Raw genomic sequence first — 15,661 nt, forward strand, 5'->3', positions numbered from 1 at the left:
ATTACTCCAGTCTTCAGTGTCACATGATCCTTCAGAAATCATTCTAATATGCTGATTTAGTGCTCAAGAATCATTTCTTATTATTATCAGTGTTGACAACAGTAAGTGTATGTGTATATATATATATATATATATATATATATATATACATATATACATATACACACACACATACATACATACATACTGTTTTTTTCTGGATTATTTGATATTCAAAATAAACAGCATTTATTTGAAATAGATAATCTAAATGTCTTTATTGTCACTTTTAATCTATTTAATGTGTCCTTACTAAATAAAAGTATTAATAAAAATATTACTGACCCCAATCTTTTGAATAGTACTTTCCTGAACTGATACTGATAGTACCGTCCCCAAACTGGTTGTTTCTGAAGGATTAGAATGTATACAATATGGCCACTTTAAGGCACTTGTCACACAAGTACTGAAACATACTATCTATAATGCAACTAGAACATGTGTCACTAACCTATTTTCTTTTTTTGTCTCAAAGTGCTAATACTCACCCAATCTATCTCCCACAGTAGTCGCCCCAGTTTCCTCCGATGGCTCTCCAACTCCAGCAGAGTTGCAGCTGCGGACACGGAAGCTGTAGGATTTGCCCTCAGCAAGGTCAAACAGGGCAAAACGGGGGGACTTCACTGGCATCCCAGTGTTTACCCTCTGCCATGTATCTGTACCCACCAAACACTGGAAAAATACTTGTTAGTCTCAAATATGTTAAACACACAAGGGGAAATCAAATACTTTATACTGTTTACATTGTGCCTCACCTTTTCCACATAATACATGACACCCTCGTGTCCTCTCTGGACGGGTGGTTTCCAGCTAAGAACCACGTAACTCTTAGTAGCCTCAGTGACAGCCAGGTCAGTAGGTAGACCAGGCACCACACCCACTGAAAGAGACAAGACAAATAATGCTCCACACAATCACAGCATATGCCTTATTTCACATTTTCTAGTACATTTACACATGAATTTAAACTAAATCAAATGTGTTCTCTTAATACTGTAAATGAGATGCACAATATATTGTAACATACTTATTACTTAATATTAAGAATGCACACTATATTGGTTATTGGGCGATATTAGATATGTATTGGTAGATATTGGATATACACTGGTTTAAAATTGTACATGCTCAATTCTTCTAAATTTACATTTAGATTACTTTTGCTGTCATCTAACACTCGCTTAAAGTTAATCTTTAAAAACACTAATAATTTAATGACACTGTTAAATGTAATGTAACAAATCTCTAAATGCATATCCATTTTTACAAACCCGATTCCAAAAAAGTTGGGACACTGTACAAATTGTGAATAAAAAAGGAATGCAATGATATAGAAGTTTCAAATTTCAATATTTTATTCAGAATACAACATAGATGACATATCAAATGTTCAAACTGAGAAAATGTATCATTTTAAGGGAAAAATAAGTTGATTTTAAATTTCATGGCATCAACACATCTCAAAAAAGTTGGGACAAGGCCATGTTTACCACTGTGTGGCATCCCCTCTTCTTTTTATAACAGTTTGCAAACGTCTGGGGACTGAGGAGACAAGTTGCTCAAGTTTAGGAATATGAATGTTGTCCCATTCTTGTATAATACAGGCTTCTAGTTGCTCAACTGTCTTAGGTCTTCTTTGTTGCATCTTCCTCTTTATGATGCGCCAAATGTTTTCTATGGGTGAAAGATCTGGACTGCAGGCTGGTCATTTCAGTACCCGGATCCTTATTCTACGCAGCCATGATGTTGTAATTGATGCAGTATGTGGTCTGTCATTGTCATGTTGGAAAATGCAAGGTCTTCCCTAAAAGAGACGATGTCTGGATGGGAGCATATGTTGTTCTAGAACTTGGATATACCTTTCAGCATTGATGGTGCCTTTCCAGATGTGTAAGCTGCCCATGCCACACGCACTCATGCAACCCCATACCAACAGAGATGCAGGCTTCTGAACTGAGCGCTGATAACAACTTGGGTTGTCCTTGTCCTCTTTAGTCCGGATGACATGGCATCCCAGTTTTCCAAAAAGAACTTCAAATTTTGATTCGTCTGACCACAGAACAGTTTTCCGCTTTGCCACAGTCAATTTTAAATGAGCCCTGGCCCAGAGAAAACGCCTGCGCTTCTGGATCATGTTTAGATATGGCTTCTTTTTTGACCTATAGAGTTTTAGCCGGCAACGGCGAATGGCACGGTGGATTGTGTTCACCGACAATGTTTTCTGGAAGTATTCCTGAGCCCATGTTGTGATTTCCATTACAGTAGCATTCCTGTATGTGATGCAGTGCCGTCTAAGGGCCCAAAGATCACAGGCATCCAGTATGGTTTTCCGGCCTTGACCCTTACGCACAGAGATTGTTCCAGATTCTCTGAATCTTTGGATGATATTATGCACTGTAGATAATGATAACTTCAAACTCTTTGCAATTTTTCTCTGAGAAACTTCTTTCTGATATTGCTCCACTATTTTTCGCCGCAGCATTGGGGGAATTGGTGATCCTCTGACCATCTTGACTTCTGAGAGACACTGCCACTCTGAGAGGCTCTTTTTATACCCAATCATGTTGCCAATTGACCTAATAAGTTGCAAATTGGTCCTCCAGCTGTTCCTTATATGTACATTTAACTTTTCCGGCCTCTTATTGCTACCTGTCCCAACTTTTTTGGAAAATATAAGTTTATGAGATTTGTAAATTATTGCATTCCTTTTTTATTCACAATTTGTACAGTGTCCCAACTTTTTTGGAATCGGGTTTGTATACAATACATTATATTTCTGTGATGCTTAAATTTACTTGTAGCATTTAAAATAATTTTCAGTGTTTCATTTTTTTTCACTGCTGTTCAAAGCTTGGGGTTAAGATTTTTTAAAGAAATTAATACTTTTATTCAGCAAGAACACATTAAATTAATCAAAAGTGACAGAACATTTATAATGTTACAAAAAAAATTGTAAAAAAAAAAAAATAATTAAATGTTGTTCTTTAGAACTTTCTATTCATCAAAGAATTCTGAAAAAAAGTGTCATGATTCCCACAAAAATATTAAGCAGCACAACTGTTTTCAACATTGATAATAATGAGAAATGTTCTTAATTCCCAAATCAGCACATTAGAATGATTTCTAAAGGATCATGTGACACTGAAGACTGAAGTAATGATGCTGAAAATTCAGCTTTTCCATCACAGGAATAAATTACATTTTAGAATATATTTAAAAAAGGAAATCAGCTATTTTAAATTGTAATAATATTTCACAATATTACTGTTTTTACAGTATTTTTGATCAAATAAATGCAGCCTTGGTGAGCATAAGAGACTTTTTGTTGACCCCAAACTTTTGAACAGCAGAATACTTAGACAAAATTAAAATTGAGTGTAATATTTCACCTGTGGGGTCTTCCTCAGTGAATTTGATCATTCCAGTCCATGGAGCTGAGGGGCCAGCTGTGAAAAAACAAAAAAAAAAAACATTATCATAAGCAGAACTGACTGGCTTTGTTCTTCAGTTTTTATTCCTTGCTCTTCAGTCTTTATTCTTTACATATATCCTTCACCTCTAAGACGGGCCCGGTCTGATGGGTCCATGGCAACTACGGGGTCAGAGGCCCGGGATGGACGGCTCACACCAGCATTGTTGAGTGCTCGCACCCTAAAAGTGTAGGAGCGGCCCTCAACAAGCCCAGTGACAGGAAAACGGGCATACTTCACCGGAGTGTCATTACACTGGGTCCAGTGATGAGTGCCAACCTCCAACCTGTGCAGAAATATTTAAATAAGGAGCACTGACATGGGCTTTATGATCCCACTGCTGGTAGCATAACTCACCTGTCAATGAAGTAGCCCACGATGGAACTGCTGCCCTCCACTGCTGGCTGCTTCCAGGTAACAACCACATAGTCTTTATTAGCGTCATGACAACGCACATCAAGAGGAGCAACAGGAACCCCCTCCTCCTCCACATCAGCATCTAATACACAAAAATCAGCTTGATTAGCGCCCTGCTGTCATATCTAATTATGGCAAAGTAAGATACATGACAGCGCCTCCGCTCTGTGAACGCAGCAAGCTAATTTCAGCTCTCTTAACTTAAGAAGTATTTTAATAACCTCATCGTATAAGCCTCAAAAATATACTTCCTAAAAACATTTGTTTAATACTTGCAGAAAAAACACATCCCATTTTTGAGCCAACAACAAGCCTAAAATTGAAGTAGATATATCTGATTTATATTCATAAATAATTATATATAAAAAAATTATATAACAACATTTTATTTGTTTTAATGTATTCAATTTTACAAAATTACAAGAGAAATACCAGAAATACCAATTATTAAAACAGGACTTTTTTCGTTTTCTACAGATTAGAAATTATATTTTGAAGGATACCTCATTATGTACTAACAGAAGTCTGTCTCCTATAGAAATGCTACTTTTTCAAACACCTGGAAAGAAGTCAGTGAGTTTGTTATATAAGGTTCTTAGTGTTACATTTGAGGGACAAGTAGTTTTAAATACTAGACTTGCTTGGGAGAGGGAACTATCTATCTCTATGAGTGAGGAAGAATGGGGTAATATTTGGAAATATGCCAAATCCATTTCAGTATGTGATCGTGCCAAGGCGATACAATTTAAAATTGTACACAGAATGCATATTTCACCAAACCGTAGACATGCATTTAACAATACCCTTTTCACCTCTATGCCTTAAGTGCAAAACACAAGTTGGCACTCTCACTCACTGTCTTTGGTCATGTAATCAGTTACAAATATACTGGGCCAAGATTGTATTTGAAATGAGTAATATCTTTGATAAGGAGTTGGTTTTGGATCCTCTATTGTTGATCCTTGGGCTTTGACCTTATCAAATGAAAAGAGACTTTACAATCTTCTCACATTTGCAGCCAGGAAAAACATATTAATGAGATGGATAAGTGATAAGACTCCGACTATATCTGGATGGCACAAGATTTTAATGGAACTAATCCCAATGGAATATTTAACATCTTTAGTTAATGGTCAGTCAGATCAGTTTTATAATGTCTGGAAGCCTTATATCAGTAAGCTAGGGATTGATGTGTCAACTATCTTGATGAAGAGTTTTCCTATTTATGTATCCCAAATGAGTGCATGAGTTTTCGAACTTTTTGTATTGTACTACCACTGTGTATTTAGTGTGGTTATCCACTTAATTTTTCTTACTTAGGGCTGCACGATATATCATTTTATCGCAATGTGCGCATCAGTGATAGTCACATCGCAGGATGTGCGATGTCAAGTATAGGGATCGTAGTTAATCCGTGATCCGTACAGACCAGGCACCATGGTTCGAAACGCACATGATTCGGTGATTTATTGCAAAGTTTAACCATCATAAAGTGAAAGTTTATCATTTGCACGTTTTAGGTCCTGTCAGTTTAAACATTCAAGTGATTTTAAACCATTCAAGTGCAAGAAGACGCGAAAGAGAACTCAATTCAAAACTCACATGCTGTTTTCTGTGCACACAGAGCAGTACAGACAGCACGCAAACACCAAATTCAGTTATCTTTCTCATCTATTTGTGCTTTGAACGGACACATACATGCAAAATTATGTCAAAATGCCATCTCAGCGAGTATTCTCATAAACACAGCTTATGTCTTAAGTGAACATAAACAACTAAAACAGATGTGTATCAGTATATATTAGATCCATGCATTTGGTCTTAAAGTGACAGCAGCCTAATAAACCTGCTGCTGTCTGTGTCATTAATGTTAATCAAACAACAAAATACAAAGAGAAAATCACTTTTGTAGCTTTAACAAAGATTAACTATATCTAATTTATACAATGACAACTATGGACTGTTATTTTACATTTGATTATTTAATTTCTGTATGTGAATGCTGACTTAACTGAAAAACATAAAGCACTGCTGATTTCATTTGTATATTTGTTCTATTGCATTTATTTATGCTTGTAAATTGTTCATTATTTGCTCTGCAGATGCACTCCCCTTCAAAATCACCCCAATCATTCTAGAATGATTAATTCTTTCCAAATAGAGCTATTCAACTCATATCGCAATATATATCACAGAAAAACAAAATATCGCAATGTCAGTTTTTTCCAATATCGTGCAGCTCTAGTTTAACTTGTTCTTCACACTGGCTGCCCTTAGTGCCGTCAACCAAAGATAGAAGCAACATTCCTGAGAGAAACCTAACACTGTGGCTGCTCGCTTCTTAAAGATACAGTGCACCGACAATAAAACATTGCTTTTCATAGTGAGATGAGACAAATTAAGATTTCTTAGCACAAAAGTGCAGGTTGGACTCACCTCTGACAAACACATAGGCAGAGTGGGTGTCAAAGCCTGACTTGGTGTTGACACGCAGGGTGTAGAGACCCTCATCTTCTTTGTTCAGATGCACAAGGGTCAAAGTGGCTCGCTCACCACTCCAGTGCATGTGCACCCACTTAGAAGGTGACAAGACGACACCTGATAAAGAAAAGGGATCATTACAGACTGTAAACTGCACTTTAAGTAATGGGTACTGCATGTAAAAAACACAGAGGACGACAGTGATTAGGAAATGGTGACTTATGCTTCAGTTAATTTGCAAGTAGCTTTTTAAAATGCATAGTGCAATCCGTCCATACCTACCATTTCTGTACCACACTATCTCTGGCTGGTAGCGCTTCACAGTGGGGTAGACAATGACTGTACAGCCCAAACTCATAGTCTCTCCCTCACGGCCAAAAGAAACATCAAACTTGTCGATGATAGTAGTGTAGAAGGTCACACCATATTCAGGGCTGTAACCATCTGAGCAAAATATGAACAGAAACAGCTAAAAGGTCATTTCTATTATACATATTCAAATTAAGATATTATAATAAATTGTATTTAACTGTACAATTTATTGTAAAGTCCAAAACATTACAATTGTATTCATATAAAGGCTTATGCACTGTCCAAATGTGAGGATAAAAGAGAATAAAATGGTATGGGAAACTTACGGGGCCTTTCAACCACTTCTCCTTCTTTGAATCCTTTAAAATGAAAATGCAAATAAATTTTTTAGTGCTTTCGGAATGACTAATTTTAAATGAATCTACATAACTGCATGTTGTGTTGCAAACAGTATCATCTTTTTCCCTATAAATGTTGAAATTGACCTTGCGCACAAATGTTACATCTAAAAGTATTAAATAATAAAGATCCAGTCAAGATATTTCATAGCTTTAGCCTGTGCAGGCGCAGTGAAAAGACGCTCTAGAATAACACAAGGCATACTGAGGTGCTGTAAGGGTCTTAAAATAGAATGTCAAGAGGACAGCAGCTGTAAACCAGACCAGAGTGAGTTACACACTAGTGTAGGTACACACAGCACGGTTTCCTCATTCAGTATAATAATGTAGGCAAAACAGCTGCACTGCAGAATGACCCCTTGATTATTAACTAAAAATATACATCATTACAGTATTTCTAAAATAATTCAGGTCAGTAAAACACAATATTTGTTGACACTGCGTGTTAAAACTGCAGCAGATTAAATCTTCCTGATTTGCTTCTTATTATATGAAGGCAAGATCTGAGCCATCACTTCACACCAGTATGACTTTAAGCACATGTAAAACACTATTTAAAAATGTGGAAAATGTTTTAAGATTTGAAATGCATTTAAAAAAAATACTCACTTTTAATAATGACAGGGGCAAATGCAGAACTTTCTCCCTTCACGTTGAGTGCAGAGATCCGGTATTCAGCAGTGTCGCTAAAACTACAGCTGCAACCCAAAAGAATAATTTTGATATAATTTCAATATAATATATTTATATAATATATGATAGTATTAGTATAGCTTTTTAATTCCATATCAGCATCTGAGGTTATCTTAATGGCAAAAATGGAGTTACAAAAATATAAAAGTTGCATAAATACAATAAAAATAAAAACCAAACAAAGTAACAGTTATTTAATATATGATATCATTTTAACAAAATCTAAAATAATGCAGTTTGCAACAGCCGTGCCCTTGTTGTTTATCTTTTGCATGCCTCTGATATTACTAATAAATGAAATCATCCCACACATTTACAATCCCGAACAAACTTCATTAAATGAATAAAAACTTTCTTTACTTCTTAATTTCCAGAGAATGCATGTTGTATTGGCTCTCTGTGAAGTATTTCTCAGGGTGAGCCTTAGCATCGATTAAAACATTGTTTTTGTACCTGAAAAGCATAATTAGATGGAGGGAAACAGAACAGAGTTAAAACTTAATTAAACCAATTAATCAAACTTAATTAAACCAATGTTAATTGACTAATGATTATATCTATCCAGAAGTGTTTCTGACCAGGCCACGCGGGGTTTGGGCCATCCAGCCACAGTGCAGTGCAGCGTCACACTCTTCCCCTCCCACACGGTCTGGCCACGTGGTTTCACAATGAACTCTGGGGGGTGAGTCAAACTATCTGGATTCATCTTCTTTTGGAATTCTTGTTTCTCATGCATCTGAGTAAAAAAAAAAATACTGACACTGTTTGAATAGTTCTATCAGAAAAATCAGTGTGAATAACTTCTGTTACAATAATCCTCAAAATACAGTTCTGACATACAAAAAGATACAGTTAAAGGCACAATGTTTTATACAAGCATCTTGTTAAACATATTAGGTCAAACCTTCTTGCTCAGAGTCAGGCGTTCAGCAGACTCTCTCATACTGGTCTCTCTGGACTTCTTCACAGTTCTCATCTTGAAGTCGGTCTCCCTGGAGAACAGGTTCCTCATGACGACATACCCCACACCCTCTTCCTTCACCTCCTCCTGAGTCTCCATCAGATCCTGGGTAGTCAAATGACTAATCGAGAGGATAAAGTTTATGAGCAGTCTGACCTAAAATTTGACTAATGCTGTTTGACATTGGGGGCAGTCGTAGCCTAATGGTTAGAGAGTCAAACTGGTAACCTGAAGGTTGTGGGTTCGATACTAGCAGGAAATGACTGAGGTGCCCTTGAGCAAGGTACCTAACCCCCCAATCACTCCCCAGGTGCCACAGCAAAATGGCTGCCCACTGCTCTGTGTATCATACTGTACTTTGCCTTCACATGTCACTTTAACTTTTTTTCAAATGAGTTCGATGTTAGATGTAACTGTTCTAGAGGTACAGTTTTTATTTAGTCAGCAAAAGGGACCTGGCAAGCAAACATTCCACATCAACTGTAATTACCAAATGATTTCAGACTTCCTAAGTGAACTATGCAATCACCTGCTTCTGAAGACTGGCACAACGTATCCAATAACCTCGTCTTCTTTGTCCACTGCCAGGTATGAGCGCTTTTCTTTTTTGGAGAGTGCGCTCAGTTTCTTCTCCTCCTTCTTCCCTGAGATCTTGTACCTAAACAACAGTTAACATCAGCAATGTCAATAAACAAACAGTAGGATTATATGGCTTTGATGTATTTTGCCATACTGTTTGTTTATTATCATTGCTGATTGAGATTTTTTACTGAAAGATTTTGCATACGGCTGAAAATACTTTATTCCATTATTCCATCAAAACATGTCAGTTACATTTATTCTTTCTCAAAGTTTCCTAACTCTAATAAAACAAAATGTTCAAAATTTCAGCAGGGTTAATGGAATAGAGTCACTTGAAAGTCAATCTTAGTGTGTTAGTGTAAAGTAAATATTAGCAGAGACACTCACTATATTAAGCATTCATTAAAAAATAAAAATAAAAATAAATTAGAAATAAGCAGCACTTTAGAAAAAGCAATTATCAAACCAATATACACTACTGGTGGCAGAGTACAGTTTTTGCTACATAATATTGCTATTGTGTACAGCACATCACCCATGTTACAATGGTCCTCAAAAAAGTAGTATTATTTGTCTTTTTAAATGCACATTTTTGTTGATTGTTGGTAAAAGAAAGATCATGACCAGTTGGAAACCAACATACTTGAAATGTCCTATCAGCAGGAGATAAACAGTACGCATGTGATCGTGACACTCATTCACAACTGCCAACAGCATTATGGGCTTTGGACTGATTTATAGATAAACCATAGAGCTCTGTCTGCGATCTGAGAGACTAATCCTTTTATCTCTAACACTATTACAAAATATTTTAGGATTATAGCAGCTTCCAGTCCATCAGAATATTGTTTCATAAGAAATACAATAATACAAAGTGCTGACATATTTTGCAAATTGTTCTCTTGAACAACTATAGGCTAAACAATACAATGGTAAATGGGAAAACTGTAAGTTAATTTAATATGAATATATTTACATATATTCACAACAATTCAGAATTGCTGTCTGGTATATTCGACAAGTAAAAAAATGAAATGAACCATATCAGAGTAAAGAGTGTTTGGTTTGTCATACTCAAAACGCTTACAATAACATCCACCAGAAACACTAATAAATTATCATAACTGGTAAATAATATGTCAATATCAGATTTCTGAGAGCACCAATAGTGTTCTGCAAAATTTTCTCAGTATTCTACCTTAAAGGTCACCCAAATATGAAAATTCTGTTCATTTATTCACCCTTCATGTTGTTCCAAACCTGTATGACTTTTTTCTTCTGTGGAACACAAAAAAATATATTCTGACTTTCATTGACTTTCATAAACAAGCTATGGACAAAAAAAACTCAGAACTTTCTTCAAATATATTTTTTTGTGTTCTTCAGAAGAATTTTTTTTTTAGACTGACATAAGTGTGAGAAAATGATGACACAATTTTAATATTTGGATAAACTATGCCTTTAAAGCAGCTCAAGCAGCAAAGTGTTGTACAGTTTATGTACAGTTACAGTCCATCTAAACTACTGTGATTTCAATTTCCAGTGACCATAAATAATCCTTCAGAGACCATTAATAACTTTGGCTCATTCCCACAGAGGCTCAAATTCTTCCTGCCACAGAGTCATGGCATCATGCAGTCCTCAAAAGCACATATGTTCCTCTATAACAAAAGTCTCTGACCTAAATATTTATGAACATAGTTCATGAGAATGAGAATCAGAAATATGGGCATGAAGATAGATTTTAAAAACACTTAAAAGTACTTCTGTAATAGAGCACAACAGCGACAGCACATTCATCAAGTTCTTATAGGTTATTCAAAGCTATCTTCAATAAAGAGTTTTAAGCTGGCCAAACAATAAAGAGATGAATCACATTACAAACTAATATTAGTGTAAAACACTGACAATCAGTCAGCAGGCTCAACCAATGAAGTGAGCTTGAGGCAGCACATCTGCTTGTCTGATTAATTGCAGATATATACACAATATACAAGTAGTTAGAGTGTCACAAGCATGTGCGGTCGCTGCTGAGCACTTTAGTAGCAATATTCATTTCCATGGCATACAGCAACTTCTCTGATTGGTGAAGCGATGAAGTTATTCAACAGGTAACACAAAACGAAGCTGAAATGACACTGACTTTAGGCTTCTACACAATCATATATAATCTCTTAACATTGCTTGAAAGGTTTATAGCCTATGTTATCAATTAAAAATTAATTTCTCTATGGAGCTTCTTGAACCGTTGCGCACTATAGCATCCATATAAACCACCAATGATTATTTACTCACCAACTAAAAAAAGATGAAAACATACATCTCTGCAAATGCCATAGAAAAAGTCTTTCTGTAGAGGATCTGATTTTTTTTTTCGAAACTATGTCATGATTGGTCATAGTTATTGTTTTGTTATTGCAATCACTAAGCACTGATGTAATTTGTGGTCATCACAAAGTGAAACTGATGGGCGATATACCGGTAGAGATTTTGGGCTATTGTCCCTATCGTGGTTACGCTCACGTGACGTTGTGCTGCGCGGCATGCGCTTTTTAAGCATTGCGGTTTAAAAACAAGTGGTTACAAACCGTTGATGCACAATTAGCAGTGAAAGACAAGTCATTTCAGTATGTGCGCGCTCTCTGAGACACTGTTTCTCAGCGCTGAGAGACGCGCGACATGAAGCCGCAGCTCATAGAGCTCGTGTGTACTGAACTGAGTGCCTTTTGCCGACTTATTGGACTTGAACGGTTAAATACACATACCTGTGTGTCAAAGTGACCATGTATTTGCAAGTAAATTTATGTCTGAAGTGAAGGTACCGTTGAGAAAGACAAGGCATGAATATAATGGATCGGTGCAGTTGGTCTTAAAGGGACAGCATCCAAATTTACCTGCTGTCATTATTAATGCTAATCAAACAACAACAACAACAACAAAAAAAGAGAAAATATCTCACTGCTTTTGTAACTTTAATAAAAATAATTTAATTTACACAGTAAAAACTATGCATTGTTTTTTATACATTTAATTACTTTATACATTTGATGTAGTATTTAAAGGGTTAGTTCACCCAAAAATGAAAATAATGTCATTTATTTCTCACCCTCATGTCGTTCCACACCCGTAAGACCTTCGTTAATCTTCAGAACGCAAATTAAGATATTTTTGTTGACATCCAAAGGCTCAGTGAGGCCTCCATAGCCAGCAATGACATTTCCTCTCTCAAGATCCATTAATGTACTAAAAACATATTTAAATCAGTTCATGTGAGTACAGTGGTTCAATATTAATATTATAAAGTGACGAGAATATTTTTGGTGCGCTAAAAAAACAAAATAACGACTTATGAAGTGATGGCCGATTTCAAAACACTGCTTCATGAGGCTTCGGAGCGTTATGAATCAGCGTGTCGAATCAGCGGTTCTATATTAGTCGTTATTTTGTTTTTTTGGCGCACCAAAAGTATTCTCGTCGCTTTATAATATTAATATTGAACCACTGTACTCACATGAACTGATTTAAATATGTTTTTAGTACATTAATGGATCTTGAGAGAGGAAATATCATTGCTGGCTATGCAGGGCTCACTGAGCCATCGGATTTCAACAAAAAATATCTTAATTTGCGTTCCGAAGAATAACAAAGGTCTTACGGGTGTGGAACGGCATGATGGTGAGTAATAAATGACATTATTTTCATTTTTGGGTGAACTAACCCTTTAATGCCTGAATTTTTTCAGGTAGGTCAATTTCAGTTGTGTCTTTGTTCTATTGTATAGTAGTCAACATCTGAAGTGGATCAAAACCTTTCATCCAAGTTGTCCTAAAACCTTCTTCTTAGGACAACTTTGATTAACTTTTTTGATCCACTTCAAATGTTGACTACTGTAGTTTGCTTTCTTTGCTCTTTCTTTGTCACGGTTTACTTGTCTTCAGTAAGCTTGAGAGTTTTTTTAGGCTAGTATTCGTTTTTTTTAAATGATATTGAAAACGGTGATAAGAATTATGAAATTATCCAAATTTTTCATAATTTTCACATCATAAAAACCTTAAAGCAAAAATAACTATATCGTGATATATATCGTTATCGTGATATAAAATTACTTATATTGTGATATAAGATTTTGGTCATATCGCCCACCCCATTACAAATAATGAAAGAAAATAGCATAAACGTACTTTGTTCCTTGTAACATTAGTGAAACAGAAGGGCTCATAGTTCCCGACACACAAAAACAACAATTTTTTGCAGGTACTTTGCTGATCTGTTTTAAAGCAAACAATCATAAGGTTATAATGAAAGGGTTATGGTGTTGTTACTTCATATGATGGACACATTTTCAAATAAGCAGCGTGGAATGTGTTATAAAAGCACTGGTATCTAAAAAGCAGTGCTTGTGAGGGGGTTTGCTCTACAGGGGCCATTCTTCAGGGCAGCATGAGCACAGGGACACTGTCCCCTATATGTCCTCTTACCCATGGCCGCTCACATAAGCAGCGTAAGACTGGCGGCTAACAGATGACAGGGAGCTTTGGTGATAGCTGCTCTCATAACGCGTCTCAAGGTCCCGTTGCTGCTGTTCCTTTTGTAGTTTTAAGGATTCTGACATCCTGAGGTGCTTTTTAGATCGTCCCAAGGACCCCTTTCTCTCTCCGCTTGCAGTCTCAAGTACAATTCCCAATGAATGTTAATTCAAATGCACAAAAAAAACAACACCTGACTGCAAACACTTACAATTTTGATCATGAATGTACACTGTCAGAAAAAAAATTATGCGTACAACAGCTCGTCACTGGGGCAGTAACCTTAAAGGGACTTCTTTGTACCCGATCAGTACCCTTAAGGTACTACTATGAATCTTTTAGTGGTAAATAAGATGTCCCTTTAAGGGTACTGTCACAGTGACAAGCTATTGTACCCCTAAAGGTAAAATGTTTGCACATTTTTAAGTTTTTTAAGTGTAAGTTCGGCTATTTGGCTTTCAGTTATTTTTCAGAAATACTGTATGGGCCAACACACATATCCAATACTTTTGACTATGTATCTTTGTTTACAGTTTCAAAATAGTAACAGAAACATTACAGTTCAAATTATAATGGCATAAATAATTAAAATAACTACAATGATTTAATATCATAACAGCATATTAATATAAAAATTAAAATAGGCTACATTGTGCAGCAAAACTCCTAGTATTTAAAGTATAATATCAGACCACAAAAGATTATGAGCAACTAGTTTGTCTGTTGTGATGGTAACTAGCCTAATTCATACATTTACAATGAGATGTTACACACAATTGGATAAGTAACACATTCCCTTGGCTATCCTCTATAAGAAATATAAAGTCACTTACTAAGTCAAAGTTGCTTTTGCAAAAAGAAGAAGGGGCAAACTCCAAAAAAAATGAGAAGCCAGTGAAAATCCAGGCACAGCGGCGGGTATGGGGCAGCCGACAGGACGGGACTCCACTGAACAAAAATAATGCTGCCACTCTGCAGATTGCAGCGTACAGGCACGACCTTGTATGGCCAGTGGGTCTTAAATATAGACCCTGACTAGGCGGCAGGCAGTTTCATGAACTCTGAGAACGCGCGTAATTCAATTTATAAACACAACAAAAGCAACGTAACGATATTTTAATAAAGAACTGTCACATTAGCAAGAATGCTGTAGGCCTCGCGCCGCACGTAATCAGCACTATTCAGTAGAACAGAAGCGATTAGGTCTAAGTGTGATATTGCTTTTTAAAAACAAGAAACAATAGGTTAATTTTCGTTAAAGAACCCCTTTTAACACATTTGGTTAGTTCTCTCGTAAATGTCATATTTCCCCAGCAAACGAAAATAGTTATAAAAGAATCCAAAGCACCAAGCAACGGACAGAGTGGCAAGCCTAAGTTCCTGTCAGTCAAATTAGGGGATCGAAACTGTTGTATAAATCATATCTAAGATATTATGGTAAGATATGATTATTTTAGATACGTTTATACGCAATTTGGAATGCTGTCCCTTTCAGGTACTGAACACTGCTGTCATATTAAAAAAAAAAAATTGCTATTAAACACAAGTATTATATTAATATAAAAACTATTTTAGAGGCTATATTTTAAAAAAAATTCTAGAGGCTATTTTTATATAGGCTATTTTCTAGAGGCTATTTTTATATATAATTTTAATGTTTTTAAAATTAGCTCTATGTAACATAATGCTTGTGTAAAAAAAAAAAACCAGAATGTTTAGTTACCAGCTTAAATGTTTTTTTGTTTTTTGTAATTTAACTAAACTAATTTAATTAAACTAAAT

The 15,661-nt window shown here is 35.8% G+C and overlaps 1 protein-coding gene across 2 annotated transcripts in view; it reads right to left on the bottom strand.

Annotated features, from left to right (window-relative positions):
• The window catches only part of myom1a (myomesin 1a (skelemin)), a 28,684-nt gene extending 13,813 nt beyond the window's left edge, over positions 1–14,871 (bottom strand). For both annotated transcript variants that reach the window (XM_051864875.1, XM_051864864.1), the window contains exons 1-15: positions 14,713–14,871; positions 13,832–14,019; positions 9,301–9,429; positions 8,715–8,892; positions 8,389–8,546; positions 8,171–8,263; positions 7,727–7,815; positions 7,046–7,078; positions 6,690–6,851; positions 6,363–6,524; positions 3,867–4,008; positions 3,596–3,795; positions 3,429–3,485; positions 795–919; positions 528–711 (exon numbers count right to left, since the gene is read on the bottom strand). In XM_051864875.1, the coding sequence (XP_051720835.1) occupies positions 528–711; positions 795–919; positions 3,429–3,485; positions 3,596–3,795; positions 3,867–4,008; positions 6,363–6,524; positions 6,690–6,851; positions 7,046–7,078; positions 7,727–7,815; positions 8,171–8,263; positions 8,389–8,546; positions 8,715–8,892; positions 9,301–9,429; positions 13,832–13,965 (1,846 nt within the window). In that variant the 5' untranslated portion in view covers positions 13,966–14,019; positions 14,713–14,871. The remainder of the gene's footprint in view (positions 1–527; positions 712–794; positions 920–3,428; positions 3,486–3,595; positions 3,796–3,866; positions 4,009–6,362; positions 6,525–6,689; positions 6,852–7,045; positions 7,079–7,726; positions 7,816–8,170; positions 8,264–8,388; positions 8,547–8,714; positions 8,893–9,300; positions 9,430–13,831; positions 14,020–14,712) is intronic.
• Between the last annotated feature and the right edge of the window lie 790 nt (positions 14,872–15,661).

The sequence above is a fragment of the Ctenopharyngodon idella genome, chromosome 2 (assembly GCF_019924925.1).
Source record: "Ctenopharyngodon idella isolate HZGC_01 chromosome 2, HZGC01, whole genome shotgun sequence".
NCBI classification, from domain to species: Eukaryota; Metazoa; Chordata; class Actinopteri; order Cypriniformes; family Xenocyprididae; genus Ctenopharyngodon; species Ctenopharyngodon idella.